The following is a 25,335-nucleotide window of genomic DNA, read 5'->3' as shown; positions in this document are numbered from 1 at the left end:
CAAGGGATCCTCGGACTACAATACTTATCGACTCAGCACAGAGAGGTACGTCCGAGCGATACAAAAAAGCCGGTCGGACAGCACTGCCCCGGTGCTGGAAAAATTAGCAGCGCGCGCTCAAAAAGGAAGTGAATCTCACCCTGGCCCGGTGAGCGACCGGAGGAGGGGCAAGGGGCAGCAAGCCACCACAGAAGAGGCAATGCTAAACGCCCTCCACCTATCCTCTCCGTGAGAGGTATTACTGGCAATTCTGGGATCGTAAAAGGGCTATTAGCCTGTGCCCAGAGTCATCCCCATGGCAATAAGCTTTTACTTCCGAAGCGTGGGACGAAATTGCAGCCCAGCTGTGGGATGAGGTGCTAAATGCTTAAAAAAGCAGCTTTTCACTATAGCACCGTGTGACGGATTGTCACGGACATTGCAATCGAAAAAAGCAGAGCAGGCTACTCCCGATTCAGCGTTTGGTTCTAACCAAGACGAGAAAGAGAGACTCGGAAGGCACTCCCCGCCCTCCGCCCCCTCCCCCCCCCCCTTGCACATCGTCCGCTGCTCCATCAGCATCCTCCTCAATTTCAATTGCCCGCTACTCCTTCTACACGAATTGCGGCTCTTTATTACCGTCCTTTTGTGCGGAAAAATCTGCTCCTGCCACGTCAATAGCGGCAGAAGCGAATCCCGATCCAACTGATAAGGCGGCAAAATCAAAATGGAGGTCACTACGTATGAAGAATTAGAGAGAGGAGACGCCACGTCCGCCATCTTGGCAAGCACAGTGTGTTTGTTACATACCACCACCACTGTTTGCCCCAAGCAGAGAAAAAGTCATAAAAAAGCGGCGAAACCTGTGGCTCGGCGTTTTCGATCCCCTTCAACAGCATCTTCCTCTGATACCGCCAGCGACGGCTCAGACTTGGGAGATGAGAGGTCCGACGCTGGGAGCCCGGACAGCGGCAACTCTGTCCTGCAACTCCTTTTGGAAAAGATGGAGAGCCTGCACGCTCGCGATCACGGCATTTTTGCACCCCCGCCCCGCCTGCGAGCCCCGGCCGCCCCGATGGCGGTCGTCACCACCCCGGCAGCGCCCATACCGGCAGTGCCCACTCCAGCAGCGCCTACTCCAGCAGCGCCCCCCGCCCCCGCAGCTCTCTTGGCGATGACCCCTATGCCGGTGGCCCCGGCAGCTCCGGTGCGGGTCTCCGTCCCGGCGGTTCTGGCGATAGTCCCCATCCCTGCGGCCCTCCGCTTGGCAATGGCCCCGGTGGCCGTGGCCTCCCCGGCAGCTTTCCTAGCGATGGCCCCCATGCCGGTGGCCCGGGCAGCTCTGGCACGGGTTCCCGTCCCCTCGGCAGTTTCACCCGCTACACACCCCCCCCCCCCGCCTCCTACATTCCAGTCATTATCAGCAGAGTATAGCCTCGGACAGAGAATTCAATTGAGTCCCGATGGGGCGATTGGGAGGTGGGAGGGACAGGGAACTGTCCCGCTGAGCTGGTGGAAAGGTATTGTGGGAAATGTAGTCACAGATGGAGAAGGTTAACAATGACTATGGTAATCTGTAGACCTTGCAACTTCTCAATTAACTGACAATTCACTTGCAAATGCCTGAGAAGCCATGCCCCGGCAGCCAGCAGACTCTACGAGGTGTCACCATTAACCATCTTGTTGGGGAGAGATCTTTGCCAGATCTTATCAGCAAATGCAGCTTCCTGAGAAGGCTTTGCAATTAAGTCAGGATTTAGTGATCAAAGGGTGGTCCACCATCCAGGACAATAACTCTGATCCTGTGTTTCTTCTTACTGAGAGGGTCTAACAGGGACACTTGGTTCCTTTGTCAATACCATCCCTTACATATGGCATTCAATACTAATTCAGATCTGACTCACGATATGAACGTAGAAATGCTGGATATTTTGGAATTTGACAATGCTAATGAAGAAAATAAACAGGTTCTCAACATTTTATCAACAGGTGCCACTGCCTCATGACTGCAGGACCACAACGAATGAAGGCATCGACAAGCAGCAAGGTATCTAGCTACGCCCACAGAAGCAGTCCTGAAATCATCGTGCCTCTGAGAAACCTAGGTACCTTAAAGTGTCTGACTGTTGGACAGACTCGAAAGTGTCACAGACCTAATCATTTTACTCGAGATCGTCACAAAAGCTGCTCCCGCAGTGCAAGTACACCCCGCGACGACACCAAACCAGGGTGCTTGGACCGTGCCCCCAACTTCCCCCCCTGCCCTCCTCTGGCAGCGCACAGCGGACCTGACAACAGCCGCATATCACCTTTGAATACACAGAGCGCTGTTGAGTTCAATTAGCATGGTCCTTTGGGTCACAGACCCTGTGCTCTGTTAATTGGCAGATTGTCTACCTTTAGACAGGGCATTCTTATAATTCCTGGTTCAATACATTCTGATTATGACTGGGCTATGAAAATTATGCTTGATACCATTGCCTCTCCTGCTAGCACTCTTGTTGGGTGCCTGAAACTTCCAACAGGATCCAAGGGCAAGAAGGCTCGGGTTCCACCGATATGCCTAATATCTTATTAGCCCTAGAAATCCAAAAGGGAAAACTGGAACAGATTGTATCTGTCAGACACCTTGTGGACAAATTATACAATTTTCAATTATTATGGATACTGGGGACGATGTCATCATTATACCTAGTCATAAATGGAATGGTCACTAGTCATTGCTCATGGCAAATGTTGAAGTCATGTGTTTAAAAGGTATCCAAACAACCTGGGTTAGCAAAGAGTCAGTGCAATTCGCTTTTAAGTACGGCAAATCAATCACTGTAAGACTGTACATGTTAACCCTTCCAGTTGCTCTATTGGGCTGATATGCCTTAAGTCAACTAGGAGCAAAATTTGTTACCGTTCCTTTTTTGTAATGGCTACTAGTCAGCAACCAACCCTCAAATTAAAAAGGAAAACATGTCATCCAGTATGGGTGGAACAATGGTCATTCAGACAAGATAGGCTGCAAGTCGTTAACACCCTAATACAGAAACAATAGCAACTAGGTCACACCTTGCTAGCCATCCACCCCCAGAAAAGGGAGGATTTTCTAGTAGTACTCTTGCCAACCAAAGCTCTGCTCTGATTTAAAGTTACAGTGCTAATTTCTTCATTTCTGATTGCAATGTCCTTAAGAGATTTGTTATTTAGAGTTTTGCTAAGTTTTCCTGGCAAGCATAATGAATGGCAAGCATTTTATATTTACAGATACCTAGTACACAGTAATTGCAGTAAGGTGTAAGTACTTAGTAATGAGTTCACATTGTAAGATTTCTTTTGGTTCGAACCTTCTTAGTTGTGTGCCATGGCATTTCAAAGGAGCTCCATGTAATATAGTTAAGATTTATAGTAAATAGGTATTCATTTTAAAAAGTATTCCTTAGCTAAGGTAATGTCTTTATATTTCCTTCTTAGACATAGACTAGAAAAAAATACAAAAAATAAAAAAAAAAAAGGTAAACAAAAAAACATAGAAATATATAACAAAAGCACAAAAACTCTGGATACAAAACATAGAGTACTAAATAACAGAATAGTAATAAAAAAGAAGAGCAACAATAAAAATAAAATATTAAAACCAAAATATGACACACTGAAAAATCATAAGGATTACTAACACAGAATAGCTATTAACAGAAAAAACATAAGAATTGTTACCAAAAAATGAAAATGAGGAATATCAAGACTACTAGATTAAAACAAACAAAAAATTATACAAAGAAAAAATCGGGAAAATTAAAATGAAAAATTATAATAAAAAAAATAGAAAAGGTTAAAAAATATAATAAAAAATAAAAAATTAAAATTAAAATAGAAAATCAATTAAATAAAACAAACATGCAAAATAAAAAATAATTACAATAAGGAATATAAGATAAAAAATAAAAGATTAAACACTAGATAAAAAGAAAAATAGAAATTACAAAAAATAAAAGAAATTGAAAAAGAAAAAATTGATTAGAATAACAAATTAAAATACAGATTAAAAAATTACAATAACAAAATAAAAATTATAATAAAGAAGGTAAAAAAGAAATAAAAATGACAAAAAGTTAAAAATAATAATACGAAAAATTTAAAGAACAAAGAAAATTAAAATACAAAAATAACAAAAATTAATTGAATAAAATATATATAAAATTAGATTAAAATTAACAAAACAAACAAAAAGTTAACAAAAATAATTAAAAAGTGCAAAAAAGCAATAAAGAAAAAAATTAAAACAATATAAAAATAATTTTAAAACAAAAATTAAAATTAAAGATTAAACAAAAGAACTAGATTAAAAGTCAAATATTAAACATATCAAAATAATAAATTCACAATAGAAAATAATAACTAAAAATGAAATAAAAAACCAAAATTAAACAAAAAATAAATAATAAAAGAGATACTGGATGGCCACGATCAGGTCACCTTGAGCCTTCTTTTCTGCTAACTACAATCATCGCAACAAACAACGTCGGAAGAATCAAGACCATGAGGACACAGCATTTCCCATGCAGTCGAACATTGATCACAACAACTACTATGATCATCTGGGATCAAACAGCATCACTCAGAAGAATGTACCACAGCATCATGTGAATTAGGACTCAATATTGTGGTTGCTTGATAACTTTGTATTCTCTCTTGTTAACTAAGTGTGCCTCAGAATGTAGACATCCTAGAGGATGCAGTTTCATCTTTACATTTTGCTCAGTAGAGATTAGAATAAACTTTATTAGAATAAACTTTATTAGAATAAACCAAACCAGGTTGGAAGAGACCTTCAAGATCATCGTGTCCAACCCATCAACCCACCCAAACAGCTAACCCATGGCACCAAGCACCCCATCAAGTCTCCTTCTGAACACCTTCAATGACGGCGACTCCACCACCTCCCCGGGCAAGCCATTCCATAGTGCAATCACTCTTTCTGTATAGAACTTCTTCCTAACATCCAACCTGAACCTCCCCTGGCGCAGCCTGAGACTGTGTCCTCTTGTTCTGGTACTGGGTGCCTGGGAGAAGAGACCATCATCAGCCTGTCTACAACCTCCCTTCAGGTAGTTGTAGAGAGTGATAAGGTCACCCCTGAGTCTCCTCTTCTCCAGGCTAAGCAGCCCCAGCTCCCTCAGCCTCTCCTCATAGGGCTTGTGTTCCAAACCCCTCACCAACTTTGTTGCTCTTCTCTGGACTCGTTCCAGCAAGTCAACATCCTTCCTAAACTGAGGGGCCCAGAACTGGACACAGTACTCGAGGTGTGGCCTAACCAGTGCAGTGTACAGGGGCAGAATGACCTCCCTGCTCCTGCTGGCCACACTGTTCTTGATGCAGGCCAGGATGCCATTGGCCCTCTTGGCTGCCTGGGCACACTGCAGGCTCATGTTCAGCCTACCATCAACCAGCACCCCCAGGTCCCTCTCTGCCTGGCTGCTCTCTAGCCACTCTGACCCCAGCCTGTAGCACTGCATGGGGTTTTTGTGGCCAATGTGCAGAACCCGGCATTTGGATGTGTTAAATCTCATGCCGTTGGATTCTGCCCATCTGTCCAGCCTGTCGAGGTCACTCTGCAGAGCCTCTCTACCCTCCAGCAGATCAACTCTTGCCCCCAGCTTGGTGTCTTCTGCAAATTTACTGATGATGGACTCAATGCCCTCATCCAGATCATCAATAAAGATGTTAAAGAGCACAGGGCCCAGCACTGATCCTTGGGGCACACCACTAGTGACTGGCTGCCAGCTGGATGCGGCACCATTCACCACCACTCTCTGGGCTCGGCCCTCCAGCCAGTTCCTAACCCATCGCAGTGTGCTCCCGTCCAAGCCATGGGCTGACAGCTTGGCCAGCAGTTTGCTATGGGGGACGGTGTCAAAGGCCTTGCTGAGGTCCAGGTAGACTACATCCACAGGCCTCCCCACATCCAGCAGGCGGGTCACCTGATCATAGAAGGAGATCAGGTTGGTCAGGCAGGACCTGCCCTTCCTAAATCCATGCTGGCTAGGCCTGATCCTTTGGCCATCCTGTAAGTGTTGTGCTATTGAACTCAGGATGACCTGTTCCATGATCTTGCCTGGCACTGAGGTCAGGCTGACAGGCCTGTAATTCCCTGGCTCATCCAACTGGCCCTTCTTATGGATGGGCACCACGTTGGCCAGCTTCCAGTCCTCTGGGACATCGCCAGTGAGCCAGGACTGCTGGAAAATTATGGAGAGTGGCTTGGCCAGCTCATCTGCCAGCTCTCTCAGCACCCTAGGATGAATCCCATCTGGTCCCATGGACTTGTGGGGATCCAAGCTGCTAAGGAGAGTTCCAACCACTGCCTCATGGAACATAGGGAAACTGTGCAGCTCCCTGGCTCCTTCTGGTAGCTCTGCAGGCCAGCTGTCAGGAAGACGTTCTGCCCTTCTAGTAAAAATTGAGGCAAAGAAGGTGTTAAGTATCTCTGCCTTTTCCTTATCCTTGGTTACAATGTTCCCCTCCATATCCACCAAGGAGTGGAGGTTTTCCTTTCCCGTCCTCTTACTATTAATGTATTTATAGAAGGACTTTTTGTTGTCCTTCACAGTAGAGGCTAGTTTAAGCTCCATCTGTGCTTTTGCCTCCCTAATTGTCTTCCTACAAGACCTAGCAACATCCTTAAACATTCTGTGGGTTCCCTCCCCTCGCTTCCAAAGGTGATACACCCTCTTTTTTTCCCTCAGTTCCATTAAAAGTTCATGAACCATCCAGGCTGGCCGTCTGCCCCGGCGGCTCATCTTCTGGCACATTGGCACAGCCTGTCCCTGAGCCTTCAACAATTCTTCATTGAAGTCATTATTAACAGTAAAAAAAAAAAAAAAAAAAAAAAGGGGGAAAAGAGAGAATACCCCATAGCAAAAAATTAGCTCATGGCAACCCTAGAAATGCTGTAACCCTAGAAACATCAACCCTAGAAAGTGCTGTAACCCTGGAAACATCAACTTTGCAATGTGCTGTAACCCTCTCACCACAAGACAACACGAACACGGCACAACTGTCATGAAAATGACAATCAGCAAACCTGCTTAGCACTGACCTCAATGACTGTCACAATGAACCAAGATATCAACGGAAAGCATCTAACTTATAACTGAGTGTCGTGACTGCTTAACTGTTATGTGAACATTAAGAGATCAGCATTACTAGGATGAGCAAAAACACATTATTCAGTGTAATTTTATATTGGGCAATGCAATGAAGCTCTTTTTGCTCTTGCTGTTTGCCTGCAAGTTTTCTGTCTGTGAGGCTAGAGCCTGGCCAGATCTACCTTCACAGATTAAAGAAATCTTGCTACCATTAAACAGTTCATGATTTTTGACCATCCTAGAGAAAATAAAGATGCAACATAATCCTAAAGCAGATTGTAAAAGACAGTGTCAAGGATTGCATTTGTGCCTCAATCTCTGTGTGCATAATCAAGCCTTCTCTGTCACTAAGAGGAGTGAAATGTAAAGATCGGAACTGTTAAGATCTAAGTTCTTCTTTACAATGTTTGTTATCTTTGACCATGTGTTATGCCAGCTCTGGTAGAACATTGTAACTAGTTCAACTTAAGCTTTGCGCCTTGTCTGGGTTACATCAGTCTGTTAGACATGCTGTGCTACAGAACTCTTGCTCTTGCTATACAGCTTAGTTTTACCTTGTTTGCTTCTGTATTTGCAACTAGTATCTGTTATGGGATGAGAACAATTTCCATGACCAGCGACAAGCAGTGTGAGCAATCTGGCAGAGCAGGCCTAGAGCCTGACATGGTGGTAGGCCATGCTCAGCGTAAATGCAGAGCCAGCTAGCAGTGTAGAAAAACAGTGCCGCGCCTGCAGCACGTAACTAAAACGGGACACTGGTAGCTATAAACATAGAAAGTTATCTTGGGACAACAGGACATGCACCTGCATCAACAAACCTTGCATGTCGTTAGTAGGGAACTCATAGGGAACCAATGAAGCAATGCCAACGAGGCTCTCCAAGTTTATATAAGTTGTAGAATTTCCCTTGCTATGCACTTCTACCTTTCCTTTCCCTCCGTCTTCTATGCTTTACTTTACTGTGCTATACTCGCACCATAGGCCTGCAATACTGGAACAATAAAGGAACAATACTCGATCATATTGGTCAGCTGTATTGACTCCAATCTCTGTCCCTTTACTTCCTAAACTGACGGGCCCAGAACTAGACACAGGACTCAAGGTGTGGCCTAACCAGTGCAGCATACAGGGGCAGAATCACCTCCCTGCTCCTGCTGGCCATACTGTTCCTGATGCAGGCCAGCATGCCATTGGCCCTCTTGGCTGCCTGGGCACACTGCAGGCTCATGTTCAGCCTACCATCAACCAGCACCCCCAGGTCCCTCTGTGCCTGGCCGCTCTCCAGCCATTCTGACCCCAGCCTGTAGCACTGCATGGGGTTGTTGTGGCCAGTGTGCAGAACCTGGCACTTGGATGCGTTAAATCTCATGCCGCTGGATTCTGCCCATCTGTTCAGCCTGTCAAGGTCACTCTGCAGAGCCTCTCTACCCTCCAGCAGATCAACTCCTGCCCCCAGCTTGGTGTCATCCGCAAATTTACTGATGATGGATTCAATGCCCTCATCCAGATCATCAATAAAGATGTTAAAGAGCACAGGGCCCAGCACTGATCCTTGGGGCACACCACTAGTGACTGGCTGCCAGCTGGATGTGGCACCATTCACCACCACTCTCTGGGCTCGGCCATCCAGCCAGTTCCTAACCCATCGCAGTGTGCTCCCGTCCAAGCCATGGGCTGACAGCTTGGCCAGGAGTTTGCTATGGGGGACGGTGTCAAAAGCCCTGCTGTGGTCCAGGTAGACTACATCCACAGGCCTCCCCACATCCACCAGGCAGGTTACCTGATCATAGAAGATCAGGTTGGTGAGGCAGGACCTGCCCTTCCTAAATCCATGCTGGCTGGGCCTGATCCTTTGGCCATCCTGTAAGTGCTGTGTGATTGCACTCAAGATGACCTGTTCCATAATCTTGCCTGGCACAAAGGTCAGGCTGACAGGCCTATAATTCCCTGGCTCATCCAACTGGCCCTTCTTGTGGATGAGCACCACGTTGGCCAGCTTCCAGTCTTCTGGTATCTCTCCAGTGAGCCAGGACTGCTGAAAAATGATGGAGAGTGGCTTGGCCAGCTTATCTGCCAGCTGTCTCAGCACCCTAGGATGGATCCCGTCTGGCCCCATGGACTTGTGGGGATCCAAAGGCTGACTTACATCACCTAGGGCATAGTTAATTCCAGAATCTCATTTTTTCACCTGCAGAATAACAATAATAATAATGCTTACACCACGTGAGAAAATGCTTCAAATATGCACTAGCACTAGCACTACAGAGCAGTAGTTTGTAGAACCTTGTCTATATGGTTGAGGATGGAAACTAAAAAAAAAATAAATAAAAAAAGAAGAATGGAGAGAAAAGGAACAGAATAAGATGAAAAAAAGAGAGAGGAACAAATACCTGATCCTCCGTCATCCTGGACTCTCATTCTCTGTATATGTAAATTTGTAGGAACAAATTCCAATTTTTTATCTGCTTTCAAGCTACTGGCTTTAAATGAAGGACCTGAGAAATGCAGAAAAAAGTAAGCATAAAGTAATCTAGTAATAGTTATTTTTTAACTAAAACATTCTGGGTTCCTAATTTCAGAGAATCACTAACAATCACCATTGAGAAGCATCAAGATATCATGAAAAAACAATTACCTTTATACTGGTGCAGATCACTTAGATTTTCCTGGTAAGTTAAAATAATTGTTTGGTACTGAGTAACTATTTGTCGACGAAGGCTTTCCCAACAAGGAGACAATTCTCCCAATTCTTCTAGCTCACAAACCCTATGAAAAAAAAAAAAAAAGGGGTGGGGGGTGGGTGAGAAGTGGGGTTTTGGAAAGAAAGAGTTTAGCTTCATTGTCCAAGACTGTGTATTACCTTTCATCAATGTAGCACCATTCTCAGCTGACATATTCTCAATTCACACTGGTCTAACCTACTCACCAGACCTAGAATGCTTCCAAACATACATCCCAAAGTATACCTGTTGAGATCTGTAGGTTTCTCACAGGCGGAATACACAGTGTTCTCCTCGGGAGCCTCAACTGTTGGTCAAAACCAAAGCTTCTTACCTTTCGGCAGAAGCTGTCAAACTACACAATGATTCGTAAATCATGTGCACTGTCATTAACTCAGGTGACTTGGAACAATGAAGAACTTCTTAGGCTACTTCATGGAACCTTGTTGGCTCTCACATTAAATCAGAACTGTGACAGAGTTAGATGGGATATTAGCACCTAGCTGACATTAGGTACAAGGAGTGTGTGTACTAACCAGGTATCTACACAACAGTTTTCAAAATCAGGCAGGGAGGGCCTAAGAAGAGTAAGTAATTAATAAAGGGTTGGAGAGACAAAAATTGAGCCAACAAATCTCTCATCTGAGATTCAGAATTATTATTTGGCATCCAGGTTTCACTGTAGGTAGAATAAAGGATGACTGGATACTCCTAGATATGAATGGGAAACCCCCTGACTTTCCCATTGCATTATGACTGCTAGGTATTCAGTCACACGTGGCAATACCGTGCTACATATGGTCTGCCCACTATTCAGGGTATTTCATGTCATACTTTTATTCCTGTCTAGACTGACATAGTATTCGGAGTAGAGGAAGAAAGGAAAAGGTAAACAAGTCAACACCACACAAAATTCAACAGCACATTGTGCCAGAAAATGTAGAACAATCATCTGTCAGAAGGATCCAGCAGTCATTTTCTTGCAGTTCTCCCAGTGTCCCCAATCCATAGTATTTGGGATGTTACCAAAATGAAGAAAAATTCCAAGAAAAACATCAATTTGCCAGTTGGCAAGTGTAAATCATATCTATCAGTGACTTGGATGAAGACACTTCCAATTTCATCTTATAAACTGCTTCAGTAAAAGATGCTACTATGACTACCACGTCAAACTCACTGCTCAAATCTAGTCATGCATATGAGCCCAGGTCTTCCTGAAGCAAATTGGCATCTTAACACTGTTTTACTAAGACAGCAGGGGATGTGCATACCATAATTAGGTTGTCAAAATATCTCTCCAGTTAGATGCTTCCTTTCAAAGAGAATCATAGAATGTCTTGAGATGGAAGAGACCTTAAAGATCATTTATTTCCAACCTGCTGCCACAGCCAGGGACACCTCCCACTAGACCAGGTTGCTCAAAGCCTCAACCAGCTTGTTCTTAAACCCTTTCAGGGATGAAGATTCCATAACTTACCTGGGCAACCTATTCCAGTGTCTCACTACCCTCATAATGAAGAATTTCTTCCTAATGTGTAACCTAAAACTATCCTGCTCTAGTTTAAAACCATTGCCCCTTTTCCTATAACTATAGGCCCTTATAAATAGTCCCTCTCCAGCTATCCTGTAGGCCCTTTTCAGATACCAGAAGACTGCTATAAGGTCCCTCTGGAGCCTTCTCTTCTCCAGGCAGAACTACTCCAACTCTCTCAGCCTGTCTTTGTAGGAGAGGTGCTCCAATCCTCTATTCATTTTTGTCACCCTCCTCTGGACCTGCTCCAACAGGTACATAGCCTGCCTGCACTGAGGACTCCAGCACCAGACACAGTACTCCAGGTAAGGTCTCACCAGAGCAGAGTGGCAGAATCACCTCTCTAAACCTGCTGACCATGCTTCTTCTGATGCAGCCCAGGATATCTGGGCTACAAGTGCACAAATATGGCTCATGTCAAGCTTCTCATCCACCACTACTTCCAAGTCCTTTTCCGCAGGACTACACTTGATCCCATCCCTCAGTCATATCAACCACACCAGTCAGCTTGGTATCATCAGCAAACTCACTGAGGGTGCACTCAATCTCACTGTCTATGTCACTGAAGAAGAGATTGAACCTCTGGCTCAGAGCTTTATGTAATAGACAGCAGTTGTGATTACCCAAGGACATTCTCAAAAGTCACCAGGATGTTAATACAGAGGCAGCTGTGCTTATATAACTGTCTGGAATTTAGCTGGGCTGCAGCATGAAGAATGGAGAAAAAGAGCACTTGGCCAAGTCTGAGGTATCCTATAAATACAAAGTGTGACTGTGCATGTCATTGAGCAGGGAGAAGGAGTCTTTCTTGACAATTACATAAAACTTGTATTTACCTTTGAGTCACACAATTCAGAACATACAAAGTTGAATTAGCAATCACTTGGGCTGTCATTAACACATAACTGCATACAATATGTATCCATCACATTTCATGGCTAATTCCTTAAACAAACTTCAGTGCCCACAATCTTACAGAAAGCTGTATCTTGATTCCCCACACACCCTAAATGCTCCTCTTATTATCTTCAAGTCCTTAAACTACATGCACCACAAGTGGCACCTTTTTGAATAAGCTTGCCAACTGCCATTCTGTTTGCAAACCATGGAGTGCAAACGTAGCTAAGTAAAAATCATAAATATGTTATTTGGAAGAGAGTTAATTGCTTCAAACAGAAGCAAATGCAGAATAAATCTATGAAATGTTTAATAGGTTTCCTTCTCTCTCCCAACCCCTGTAATTTTATTTGGTTTTATTCTAGCTTGTTTTTCATTCAGAACTGCTATTCTGACTCTCAAGGCCAACTCTTAACTCACTGAGTGGATTTAGTGCTCTTGCCTTCTGTCTTAGCTTTGCTTTCACAGTAAAGAAGTCAGTTGACTTTTTCAAAGTTCACCTTCAAAATGATTCAGATTTTTCTTCTCTGTCTGCTATGCTACTTATTCCAATCAGCTGGTTTCTATGTTGTCTCTGTTCCCTTCTCAAAATTCTCAGCAGCTGGAGTTATTACTCTTTCATTTGTAGTGTCTCATCTATCCAGACTTCCCTCTACCTAAGAAACATTGAGAGATGTTTTATTTTTAATTCAGCTTCCGCTTGATAATACAAACAAACTGAGTTTAAAAAACAAAGCGTACTGAAATAGATAAAGTTTGTATATCTATACACACACACACACATATATGTATAATGCTGATCCTAATACAGTCGCATGGGTATGGAATATTCTGTGCCGTTAACACTTTTGTTAGAGGAATAGCTAACCACCAAGTGCAGCTAGCTGCAGTATGATCCTAACTGTTCCTTATGCTAACAGTTCTCTCCCATCAGCACCTCTGTTCACACTACCATACACTCAAGGCCAAACTCTATATTCTGGCATGACATCTTATTCACTGTAATGACACAGTCAGCAACTTGCTGCTTTTACTATTCTCTCTTCAGTGCCTCTTCTGCGTTAACACAGATACATTTCCTTGGTAATTCAGTAACAGCTCCACCTATCACTGTTGTATTCCTGCACATGTAAAACAACCCGAACTCACCTTGCTGCATCTTCTTCTAGAAGCAGCTTCACAAATTGCCTAGGAATGTGCAGTGACAGGATGCTTTCAGCCATCTGCTCCAAGATTCTCAGGTGGTTTCCATCAGTGGTTGGGAAACGATACATTCGGCAAATGGCACCACCAAACACTAAAGAATTAAAAACGTGTTATTTAAGCATAGGGCTTGAGTTAGAAGTGTACAAAGACTCTCCTTTTTTAAAGTAAATGGCTTCAATTCACTAAGATGCTGTAAAGATCTGGTTTAACCAGGCATCAATCTAGCTTTTCCAAGTATGGTCACCTTCAATGACCATTCTTACAGTACTTGCAGGAAAAGCCTCCAAATGCTGTAAATCTCTGCTAAGGAAACAAAACACACATTCAACTTTAGAAACACTTCCCTCCCCCCCCCCCCCACTTGTTTTTTTTATTTGCACTGTGTATTTTCCTTTAGTGAAATCATTTGATGAAAAACTAAACTTTCTTTGAGAATTTTTTTACTTCTTAAAGCAACTGCTTTCTTTTGTCTCTCCCCTCCACTCTCAATGATTGCTTATGAATATACTAGCAAACAGCTTAGAAAATTTCATACTACAGTCAACTTCATGACAAAAGTTTGCATCTGCTGTTTTCAGTATACAAACAGTGCCAATCATAAAATAATTTATTATTTCCTCGAAGGACTGCTCAGTCAGCAGCCAGTTCCTATTCGCTTAAATACACAGGCAGAAATCAAGAGATCAGCTTCTACTGAAGCCTTAAGCTTACTTGTTAGAGCATGCAACAGCTTACCAGATTTCAGTAGTGCGTCTTTCCGTAATGAAGCATATTTGGATCTCATTCCTAAGGATTCTGTTAAACTTTCGTCAACTGGCAACACAGTCTAAAAAAACCAAAACCCAGAATAAAACCTCAGTAATGACCCTATTACAAAGTCTTGAAAGGAATATTCAACACCAAATTAAATATTTCAAATGTGTTTACTGTGGACAAAAAATACTGCAGGCTAAAATAATACACCCATTAAAAAACTCCAATCTAAGCATCCATATTTACTTCTACTGTACAGTCCAAAATGCTGTAAAACTTTCCATCCATCCCTTAAACTATTTTATGTTAGCACAGATCCAAACTTCTTAAAGGTACTGCACCAATATGTAGCAGGTACAAGTCTAGCTGGATACAAAGTGACGGTAATCCACATTGTGAGGGCAAGACACAGATAAAGGTGCAATTATCACTGGAATACTCAGAACACAAGGTTTACAGAATTAAACCTATGTCTAGGCTGATAAAGCACTATAAATACTTGTTCCCATCAAATATTTGGGGATCCCCATTACAGCTTTGCTTAATGCCACACAATTCACAATATAAACTGGATTAACATATCTCTGTGAAACTGCCTTTCAGTGAACCAAGCACACCAACATACATTACTGCAAGTCTATTCTGATGAAATCATGAGCACATAAAGGTAAACCTTAATCCCTGTGAAGTACAATATTCCTCAAGACTTTTTATCCTAAACATAAGCACCAAGAGCTCTGCAAAATACAAACCCTCCTCATCACAATTAGGCTATTCTTTACTGTGCTTTGAAATGTAAAGCACTTCTAAATTTCAAGATGGAAATTGACTGCAGACATCAAGCTGGCTTATTTCAATGCTAACAACAAATCTGTACTTTTCTGAATTTGATGCAATGCTCATACTCACTCTTCCATTAATTGTATCAGGTGACCTTGTCACTGGAGGCCTTTCATCAGTTTTTTCCTCCATTTGCCATCCAATAACTGTAATGTTACCTATACGATCACTTTCAGCCGACCTGCAACAAACACTCTGCATTGAGATTTTTTTGGAGGTGGACCTGTTTATCAATAAGGGAACACTTATAAAAGGCTATTAATCTTTAAATTTAATGAACATTTTAAAAAGGAAGCTTTTCAACTTCGATTTATACATCTTTTTAATGAGGTATTCCAACAGGGAGCTGCTTCCCTTATCCTGCAGAAATATTGTACAGCTCTCCTGACTGAAGCTGACCTCAACCCATGCATGTGTTTCAATACCTCAGTAAAACCAGAAAGAGCTCATATTCTACAGTTAGCCTGTTGCAGCCAAAAGTAGCTTAAATTACAAACATTGGTAGGAAGCAGGTATCTGGATGTGTGCGTGTATGTATGCATGCACCTGCTTGAGGAAATGTATGAAACTGAACTTTTTAACTTTCAGTCAGAAGCCTGCTACTTGGTAGCTGAAACTGCTCCACTTGCATCTGGTAAATTTTACTAACATGTGAACTAAACAGAAGTAGCACATCCTAAATCTCCCACTTAACAGAGAAGTCTGTTAAGATCACCATTTAGGAGATTGTTCAGATCTTGTGCTTCTGCAGATAGTCTGTTTAGCTTGGAAAACTGGGGACATGACATTTCAGAAAGAAAAGCTGGTTCTAAAAGAGAAGTGGTCTAAAAGAGAAGTGGTCTACGAAAAAGGTGGTGAAGATTCTCAATGGAGGAAAGATTCTCCAACCTAGAGGAAGATCCTGGAGATCAGGGAATTCCATGGAAACAAATGAGAGAGATCCCAAGGGACCTGGCCACTATCAGTTGAGACAGGTCACTAACAGCTGAAGTGCTGCACAGCACTAACTGACAACTTTCTGTCCTGCCTTCCCAAACCAGTAGCCATCTGTCTGCTGGAGAGGGTAGCTGACACCATATAAACACAGTTGAGAGGGGAGCGAGTTCTGATCTTGCTGTTTTCTAAATATACACCAGTACCCAGATCTACCACAGCTGTAACTGATTATGTCTCACCCATGACAAACAGTAATTTTGGCAGAGACTTCATATTATTATTTAAAGATAAATTGTATTTTAAGATTGCTGTGTACATGTAAAACTGTGCGGGGACAGCTAAGACAAAAGGGTGTAGACACAAGGGGTCTACAAAAAAAAGATTTAAGCATCCAAATCATGCAGTATGTTTATTGATATCACTCAGCATCCAGTTTATACATCCAAGGGCTGATATGACAAAGGCAGGACATGCATGTATTAACAGACTTTGATAATCAGAATATACTTGATATCAAAACAAGAGAGTTTAATAAAATCCATTTTCAATTTAGTCATGAAAGAATAAACAGTCACGAAAAGAATAAATCTAAGCGAATAATCATGTTTAACACACAACCATGAAACTCCTGCCATCACATTCCTCTTTTTCATTTTACTCAAAACACGGTCATCTTCACACCTATGATAAATTTGACAATTTTACTCACTCTCAGTGTCATACTTTTGGTGCCTTTTCTGACTCATTTCTCTCATCTGCTCCTCTCTGTTAAATTATGTTATTTTTTTCTTTACAACACATTGTAGAAAAGCCAAAAACCTCACCCATCTTTAAGCATGAAAGGCTTTGCCTGTGTTTTGCTAGTTGTATCTGGGCTAAGAAATTTTTGCAACTTTATCACTGTCTCTGATTCTAGTACTGATTATGCCAATGCTACCAACACCATCTTCCTCCATCTCTCCAATTACACTGCCTCCCTTCAGCTGACTTCCCCCTGCATACTCTAACAGGGATGCCTGTTGCATTTTCAACACATACTACTACAATGCACATTTCCACATCAGAGCTCTCTTTCCTTAATCTCACTTTACTTTCTTCATACTGACTTTCACTGTGGTTTGATTCCCATAACTAGAACTACTACGTTAGGGACTGGTGTTAGACTCACACCCTCTTGTACTCCCTCCTGAGTTACATTCCTTCCACGACAGTTTACAATATGAATTAAACTGGAAAAATACACCAATCAATGCTATAGTAATGTGACGTCTACTCTATTTCTAGTGCATTATATTGATAAATACACTATTTAACCATAAATACACAGTTTAGCAACAAGTAGGTATTGAAGTAGTAAAGAGAGACTAGATTTAGCTAAGTTAAGGTACTCCAAACAGCTAAGAGTTTCAATGGGTTTCATTCTCCCCATCACAGGCTCTACACATCATCACAGTTGAATAAGCATGCCTTCAAGAATTTAAGAATTTAGGAATTGAAGAGAATATTACAAACCTTAGCGTTAAGTGCAGCCTGTGATGTCTGTCCTGAAGAAGTTCTTTGACAGTGAACGTCCCAGAACCCAACAAATACATCTGAAAGAGGATGAGTACCAGAACTGTAATTATTTACCTCTACAATGAACAAGGGATTTGCCCACAGCACTGAAGGCCAAAAGACAATTATAATCGAACAGAATCTGAGGAAAAAAAATATTACATATGCCATACGTAACTGACTAAAACCCTTTAAAATTTAATACATTTGGTAATTTATCAAATCTGCTAGAGGGCAATAAGCTTTTTTTCCCACCCCATCCCCACCCTCTCTCTAAAACTTGAGTGGAGGCACCTCAATATGTACAAGCTTAGGACCAGCAATACAGAAACACTGAAAGCAGTAACTGTACGGGGCCCAGACTGAGTAGGTCAACACTTCACAGTCCGTTCCAGACCCAAATTTGGCTCCTCCTGAAGGAAGGAGGAACATCCTTCAGAGGTTCTTCTTTTTCCCCAGAACCTCCTTATGGAATACTGTACACAGAGAGACAGCTCTGCTGCCCCTGAAGAAGCCATAGAAAAGCAGACACATGGGGTCTGAAACAGCATTCTGTGCAACAGTCTCAGAATAAACAGCCTGAAGTTGCCCACCTATCTAAGTAGTTTCATGGGAGGGCTGGCACTTAAACTTTATTCAGCAAAGGGAAAAATCTTACCCCTGCACAAAATCACTACGGTGTCAATGTAGGGCAATGTCTGGAATATAGTAGCTCTGTTCAAAAGGATTCTTTAATTATAAGCCAAACATTCTCGGCACAGGTTAGAGGCCTCAGTTAGGAACACTGGATGCCATTCATTATATAGTTCAGTAAAGCAGTCCACAACTTAAGAGAACAAGTGACAAAACCTCTTAATTTGAATCAGTGCTCCCAGACTTGTGGCAGATAAGCTTTATATGAGAAAAATGGCAATGCTCTCCACTGTGCCAAGTCCATCTCACAGCATTTGTCCCTCCTCCTACTACCCATTCCACTGCTCTAGGATCAACGCCTTTTCTTTCTTCCACAAAAGTTACCAGTTCTATCTCGTGGCCTCTAATTCCCTTGCTCCACACTGACTGGCTACACAATGGAATAAAAAAAAAACTTACTGTTCCCTGAGATCTGTCTTTGACATCATACACAGAGAGTTTGATTTGTGTCATTTGATTGATAAGAGAGTCTTGGAAAAAGGCAATGCTGCTTAGAAAGATAGGATTACTTGTTCCCTGTAATTGTAAACAAAAAAGGTAAAAATTAATGCAAGGTGAGGTTTGTTAGGAAGAAGTATTTCCTGTGACAGCTTCAATTTTAAATTTAATCCAGCAGTACTTCACCACTTACCTCAATAATTTCTGTCTGTGCATGCTTCGTCCAGAACGCTTGAGGAGGTGTAGTTACACTCACTGCTACAAAACTATTTGGTTTTCTGTCTAGCGATGGAGTTAGCAGCTCACTGCAAGCTGTAGGTATGCAATAGATAAATCAATTTCAATTCAGGATCTTTTTCATATTGCTGTAAGACTCTGTAATTTTATAAAAGCATATTATATACCCAGAACAATCAAGCCAATGTTCATTCTACCATCCTATTACAAAGGCAGACATCACTCATCTTAAGAGTGTCCAAACAGTAAACATGCAACCAGATCAGTCTGGCTCCAAGCTGCAGAGATGTAACTTTAACTGTTCTCTTCAAACATCTGCCTATCCAGCCCCCTGGTACAACTCTTTAGAACAGTGAACATGTTTAAGTTTTCCTCTGGGAATCTCATAAGTGTGGTTGCATTTGATCTGAAGTCATGCTCCATTAAGCCCATTACCAAATGTCATTTTGTCATGGACAACCAAAACCAAGGGCTCAAACACTGATCAGGTAGCACTACTATGAGAAGAATGAGCTTGCAACTATAGGAGGACAGCAATTTTTCTCCTTTAAATGTCATTGTGACTTTTAACTGCTGGGAATGGAGCATGGTGAGTAGGAAACCACTATCAAAAAATTGCAATGAATGACTCTAGACAATTACATTAAACATTAGAGCCAAATTCTAGATAGATAGATTGAATAGAATTAACCAGGTTGGAAAAGACCTTGAGATCATCAAGTCCAACATATCATCCAACACCATCTAATTGACTAAACCATGGCACAAAGCACCCTATCAAGTCTCCTCCTGAACACCTCCAATGACGGTGACTCCACCACCTCCCCAGGCAGCACATCCCAATGGGCAATCACTCTCTCTGTGTAGAATTTCTTCCTAACATCCAGCCTAAACCTCCCCTGGTGCAGCCTGAGACTGCGTCCTCTTCTGGTACTGGCCACCTGGGAGAAGAGACCAACCCCTACCTGGCTACAACCCCACTTCAGGCAGTTGTAGAGAGCAATAAGGTCTCCTTTGAGCCTCCTCTTCTCCAGGCTAAGCAACCCCAGCTCCCTTAGCCTCTCCTCATAGGCCTTGTGCTCCAAAGCCCTCACCAGCTTTGTTGCCCTTCTCTGGACATGTTCCAGCAACTCAACATCTTTCCTAAACTGAGGGGCCCAGAACTGGACACAGGACTCGAGGTGTGGCCTAACCAGTGCAGACTAAAGGGGCAGAATGACCTCCCTGCTCCTGCTGGCCACACAGGATGCCATTGGCCTTCTTGGCCACCTGGACACACTGTTGGCTCACATTCAGCCTACTATCAACCAGTACCCCCAGGTCCCTGGCTGTTTTCCAGCCACTCTGACCCCAGCCTGTAGTGCTGCATGGGGTTGTTGTAGCCAATAAATTCAGATAACTACAGTGTGATCTGATTCTGCTTCAGCTAGACAGGGAGAAGCTAATTCCGAAATCTACATAGTTAAGTATGTTTAATGTTTAAATGTACACTAAAGAGCTTTGCAATTCTAGATATTTTGTCTGAAAATATTTGAAGTATCTTATTCAGCTCTACGACATTCTTGTTCAGATTATTATTCATAACAGTACTGATATATCTAAGAAAACATTCTGATTTTTCACTTCAGACATACAACTAAGAGCATAACCTTCCAAACATCAATGTAACATTAAGCCATGGAAACAATGCTGCACTTGAAATTCCATGAAGAAAATTCAGTTAAAGAACAAGGTTCTTGTTGAAATGTAACCATTTCAGAAATTAGGTCACTTCTACATCTCAAATTATCACTTGATAGGAAAGATCACAGGAAAGAAGGTATATTTAATAGTTGATAAGTCTTAGAAAATATTTCCTCCTATAACAACATTTCCAGGGTATCATCATTTTGCTTGAAGACCTGACCTACTGATACACTGAGACTGAAGACAGCTTCACTGTATGTTCACATACAGAAAATAAGCACTTAACAATAAAATTCATATTTAAAAAAAAAAAAAGAAAAATATGTTTTAATTACAGACTTTTTAAAACATCACAAAATCAAACTGCTGGCTCCTTAGCAAAAGATACCGTGCAGGAGTAAAAACAACTGTACTGCATCTCCATAAAAATCAAAGCAAGGTTTACCTATGTCCAGTTCTGGGCCTCTCAGTTCAAGAGAGATGTTGAGGTACTGGAATATTTCCAGAGAAGGGTAACAAAACTGGTGAGGGATCTGGAACACAAGCCCTATCAGGAGAGGCTGTGGGAGCTGGGGTCATTTAGCCTGGAGAAGAGGAGGCTCAGGGGTGACCTCATTGCTGTCTACAACTACCTGAAGGGAGGTTGTAGTCAGGTCGGGGTTGGTCTGTTCTCCCAGGCAACCAGCAACAGAATGAGGGTACACAGTCTCAAGTTATGCCAGGGAGGTTCAGGCTGGATATTAGAAAGAAGTTCTTCACAGAGAGAGTGATTTGCCATTGGAATGGGCTGCCCAGGGAGGTGGTGGAGTTGCCATCCCTGGAGATCTTCAAGAAAAGACTGGATGAGGCACTCAGTGTCATGGTCTAGTTGATTGGATAGGTCTGGGTGATAGGTTGGACTGGATGATCTTGGAGGTCTCTTCCAACCTGGTTGATTCTATGATTCCATGAAAGGCACTTCAACAAATAAAAAACTGCAAATATTCAGTAGCCAGTGTCATGAAAATCAGCATAAAAATCAGTAAGCCTACCTAAACTGAACTCTAAAATCGGCTCATCTGGGTCCTGAATGTTTCCTGTAAAGCAGAAAAATTAACACAAGATTAGCCAAACATTACTGTCATGTGAATCCTTTTCTGAAGTTGCAGTCATACAGAAAATAAATCAAGTTTTATAGAAAAAAATTAACATTTTTAACTCAATGAACCATGATATTTAAAATACTATTAGCTAGTCATAGAAATGATTTGCAAAACCTGAGGTGATTTCATTTCATAAAACATGTTAAAAATATGGAAAACTACGCAATGTTATATGGAATCTGGGAACATAAAATGACCAATCTCAGTAGAAAACACCAAGATTAAAGCCACTTAGTGTCTCAGGCACTATTAACTCAAAATTATTAAATCAGATACTTCTCCTTGGTGATCAGTGAATAGAGAGAAGTTTAAAACTACCCATCTTCCTCACTAATCAGAGAAAGCCTCTGGAGATTACAGTCCTAATTTAGTCACCATAAAAGGTGAGGCAGCGAATTCTCAGCTTCCTGAACTCTCTTTGAAATTGTATACAATGTCAAACAAGAGGGTTGCCAAGACTATTCTGAGACCTTGACATTCTTTTTGTATTCTCCTCCTATTATTTTTTAACTGATACATAACTGCATGAAATCTAGTTTTGGTAATTTTTTAGTTTCCCTCTCCATTTTTTGTGTTTTGTTTATTTAAAAAAAATTATATGTTTGATTTTACATGTTTTAGTGTAATTCCTCAATCTCATTCCCTCCAGACACCCAGGAATATTTAAATCTTCTATCAATTGAAAGAAAAAAAACTAAACAATGAAGCAATAAAGCAGTATCTGACATGAAGGTACATACCTGTTAGAGAAAGGCCTAGCATGTCAGAGGTGACATCAATGGTGGAGGCCCGTTGCACGGTACGGGACTTTGCACCATGGCGGGGACTGTGTTCTCTTGCTGTCATTTTGTCATGAAGAACCCTTCTTTTCCTGCTGCCTGACTTTAATGATGTTTGTCTTGCAGAGTAGCAGAGTGCAGCAGGCTGTCTCCAATTGTTATTCCTCTAACATTACCACACTAAGCAATAAAGAAAGCGAAAACATACACCAAAATTTTAGGCCTCTATCAACTCCTGTTCTTTTGAACTGCAGCAAACCTACTGCCATAAAATTGCGTTGGGTCCTTCAAATAAAACACAGATCCAAGGCACAGTAGCTCAACTTCAATGAATCTTACATCTGTAGCATTTTAGTGGAAATTTTTGAAGACTGTACCACATGCAAGAAAAACTCCTTCATCAGGGAATGGGAGTCAAGATTCGTTAACAAACCAGCTGCTCTTTTCCTTTGTCTAAGTTATTAAACCATCCTTAATGGTTTCCTGGCTTTCATAACCCCTGGGGAGCACAAGTAAATTTGTCAGATGGGGACTCTGGCTGCAGAGGTAGGACAAGGGATAAGGACAAAGGGACAATGGGTTGGCAGAACACAGAACAAAAAGGCAGGAAATGTTGCTAGTGTCAGCACCTTTGTCATTCCAGGCTCTACTGCCATGAAAAAGGGATATTGAAAACTATAAATAAGACCTACTGAGTCAGAGGGACACTGAAATTCTGGGGTGGTAATGGAAAGAAAAAGCAAAAGGGGATGCCTGCTGATGTGGCACATAGCTGTGTCTTTGGCTTTTCCTTCACCTTACATAATATTGGTCTACAGATACCTATGACAGTTCTTCCCCTCACAATGCCTATAAATTGAAATGTTACAGTAGCAAAGAAACACAGTCTATAGAAAATTTGGTTACATTGGTAAATGTAGTGCTTTTGGTTTGGCTAATAAATTTGAACACTCCTTCCATCAGGCACATTAGGACTGTAGTTATGGAACTGTTGTATTCATTTTATACTATTATGACAAACTCCATTCTTTTAGGAAGTGACATCCGAAGTAAAGTCTGGGAAACCTGAAAGGCAGTAACACAATGAGTAATACTTTCACAGGAACTTCTCATTCATTTTACAAAACACTTAAACCATGATACATAATTGGGAGCATATTTTTTTCCTTTAAGGTTGATGGACCTAACAATGGGCAAGATGCATTCTAATTAAGTAAAGCATCTAGCTTTTACTTGTTTTAAATAGGCATTCTGAAACTGTCTGAAGGCTGTCTAACTTAAGTCTCTGGATTTAACTAGACATCATCTCCCTCTGCAGGATTTCAAAAGAATCTCCCTCTCTCCAAGGGGAACTCTAGCATCTTAACTAGCAATGGTCCACTGGACATCTAAAATTCAGATGCAAGTTAAGTATCTAAGACAATTGAATTGAACACAACCCTGGCCATCTACGCAAGCTTAGGTAAGAGATTTTAAATGGGGAGCTCACTGTAGGGAGGTATTAATTTGGGCCATGTCCACCACATGGGCCAGTCTGCTGCCACTCGGAACAAATGCTTTGCCTCATCCATTCAAATTGAATTTACACAATGTAATGTCATAAGCCAATTCCAAACAGGAAAATGGAGAATTACTGGGTGAAAGAAGCAGAAATTGGGAGCTTTGGACATCCCATCCCCAAAAGCTTTGAAACTCAGTGGCAGTACTAAAAAAAAACCAAAACCACACAAACACAATAAACACACACCAAAAAAACCAAACATCAGCCAAAAAAAACCAAGCCCACAAACAAAAAACCCAAACCAAACAACAAGCAAACAAACAAAACCACCAACAACCCGTACACACAAACCACTCTACTTATAGATATAATTTAAGATAGACAAGAATTAAAACAGGCAATTTTCCAGTTCATACAGAATCACAGAATAGTTGAAGTTGGAAGGGATCTCTGGAGTTTTGTATTGGGTTTGGCTGAGCTGGAGATTCTCCCCAGAGTGTCTTTCTAATGCTATGTCTTGCAGTGCTGTAGCTGGGTGTTGATAAAACACCAGGGTTTTTGCGACTACTGAACCAAGCAGCAAGGCTGTACTTCTCCAACGTTCCTCCACCCCAAGAGTATGCTGAGGGGTGGGAAAGATCTTGGGAGGGGACACAGCTGGGCCAGCTGACCCAAACTGATCAAAGCGGTATTCCATGCCATAGGACATCAGCTCAGATACAAGAACTAAGTGAAAGAAGGAAGTGTGGAGACATTCTTTGATGGTGTCAGTCCTCTGGAGCAACAGCTATGCATCTTGAAGCCCTGATTCCCAGGAATGACCTAACATCATCTGGCTTGGTAAGAAGTAAAGAATAACATCTTTCTTTGTTTTTTGCTTCCACACACAGCCTTTGCTTTGGCTTTGTATTTTATTAAATTGCTTCTATCTTGACTCCCTCTCCCCTGTCCATCTAAGAAGCAGTGATAGAGCAGGTTTGGTTGGTATCTGGCCCCCAGCCAGGGCCAAACCACCACAAATTCAAATAATCCAAATCCCCTGTTTGAAAGCAGGGTCACTTAGAGCAAGTTGCTCAGGACTGCATCCATTAGGTTATGGATAAGAATGGATCTTTCTGAACAACTTGTTTTTCCCAAAGTTTGAGTAAAGTTTTTTTTATGTTTAAGGGGCTAGTGAATCATGAGCCTTTCTCAGACAGCACTGAATGCAGTAAGATTCAGTCAAATAGAACTTTCATAAAAATTCTTTGCCAAATCTTTCCATTTGCCTATTTTTTTCTCTTCTTTCAGCAACAGGTTGTTCTTGG

At 41.8% G+C, this 25,335-nt stretch overlaps 1 protein-coding gene across 9 annotated transcripts in view; it reads right to left on the bottom strand.

Moving 5' to 3' along the window:
• The window catches only part of INPP4A (inositol polyphosphate-4-phosphatase type I A), a 148,180-nt gene that overhangs the window by 52,502 nt on the left and 70,343 nt on the right, over positions 1–25,335 (bottom strand). For all 9 annotated transcript variants that reach the window (XM_068138995.1, XM_068139011.1, XM_068139003.1 and 6 more), the window contains 10 exons: positions 22,489–22,707; positions 21,638–21,682; positions 18,877–18,995; positions 18,645–18,761; positions 17,511–17,590; positions 15,132–15,243; positions 14,205–14,295; positions 13,413–13,560; positions 9,751–9,881; positions 9,506–9,610 (listed from right to left, as the gene is read on the bottom strand). In XM_068138995.1, coding sequence (XP_067995096.1) covers positions 9,506–9,610; positions 9,751–9,881; positions 13,413–13,560; positions 14,205–14,295; positions 15,132–15,243; positions 17,511–17,590; positions 18,645–18,761; positions 18,877–18,995; positions 21,638–21,682; positions 22,489–22,594 — 1,054 coding nt within the window. In that variant the 5' untranslated portion in view covers positions 22,595–22,707. The remainder of the gene's footprint in view (positions 1–9,505; positions 9,611–9,750; positions 9,882–13,412; positions 13,561–14,204; positions 14,296–15,131; positions 15,244–17,510; positions 17,591–18,644; positions 18,762–18,876; positions 18,996–21,637; positions 21,683–22,488; positions 22,708–25,335) is intronic.

This window comes from Melanerpes formicivorus, unplaced genomic scaffold, assembly GCF_026170545.1.
Source record: "Melanerpes formicivorus ecotype bairdi unplaced genomic scaffold, bMelFor1.0.p_v2 SCAF_1, whole genome shotgun sequence".
Classification (NCBI taxonomy): Eukaryota; Metazoa; Chordata; class Aves; order Piciformes; family Picidae; genus Melanerpes; species Melanerpes formicivorus.
Note: the sequence above shows the minus strand (reverse complement) of the source record. Positions and strands in the feature narration are given on the sequence as shown.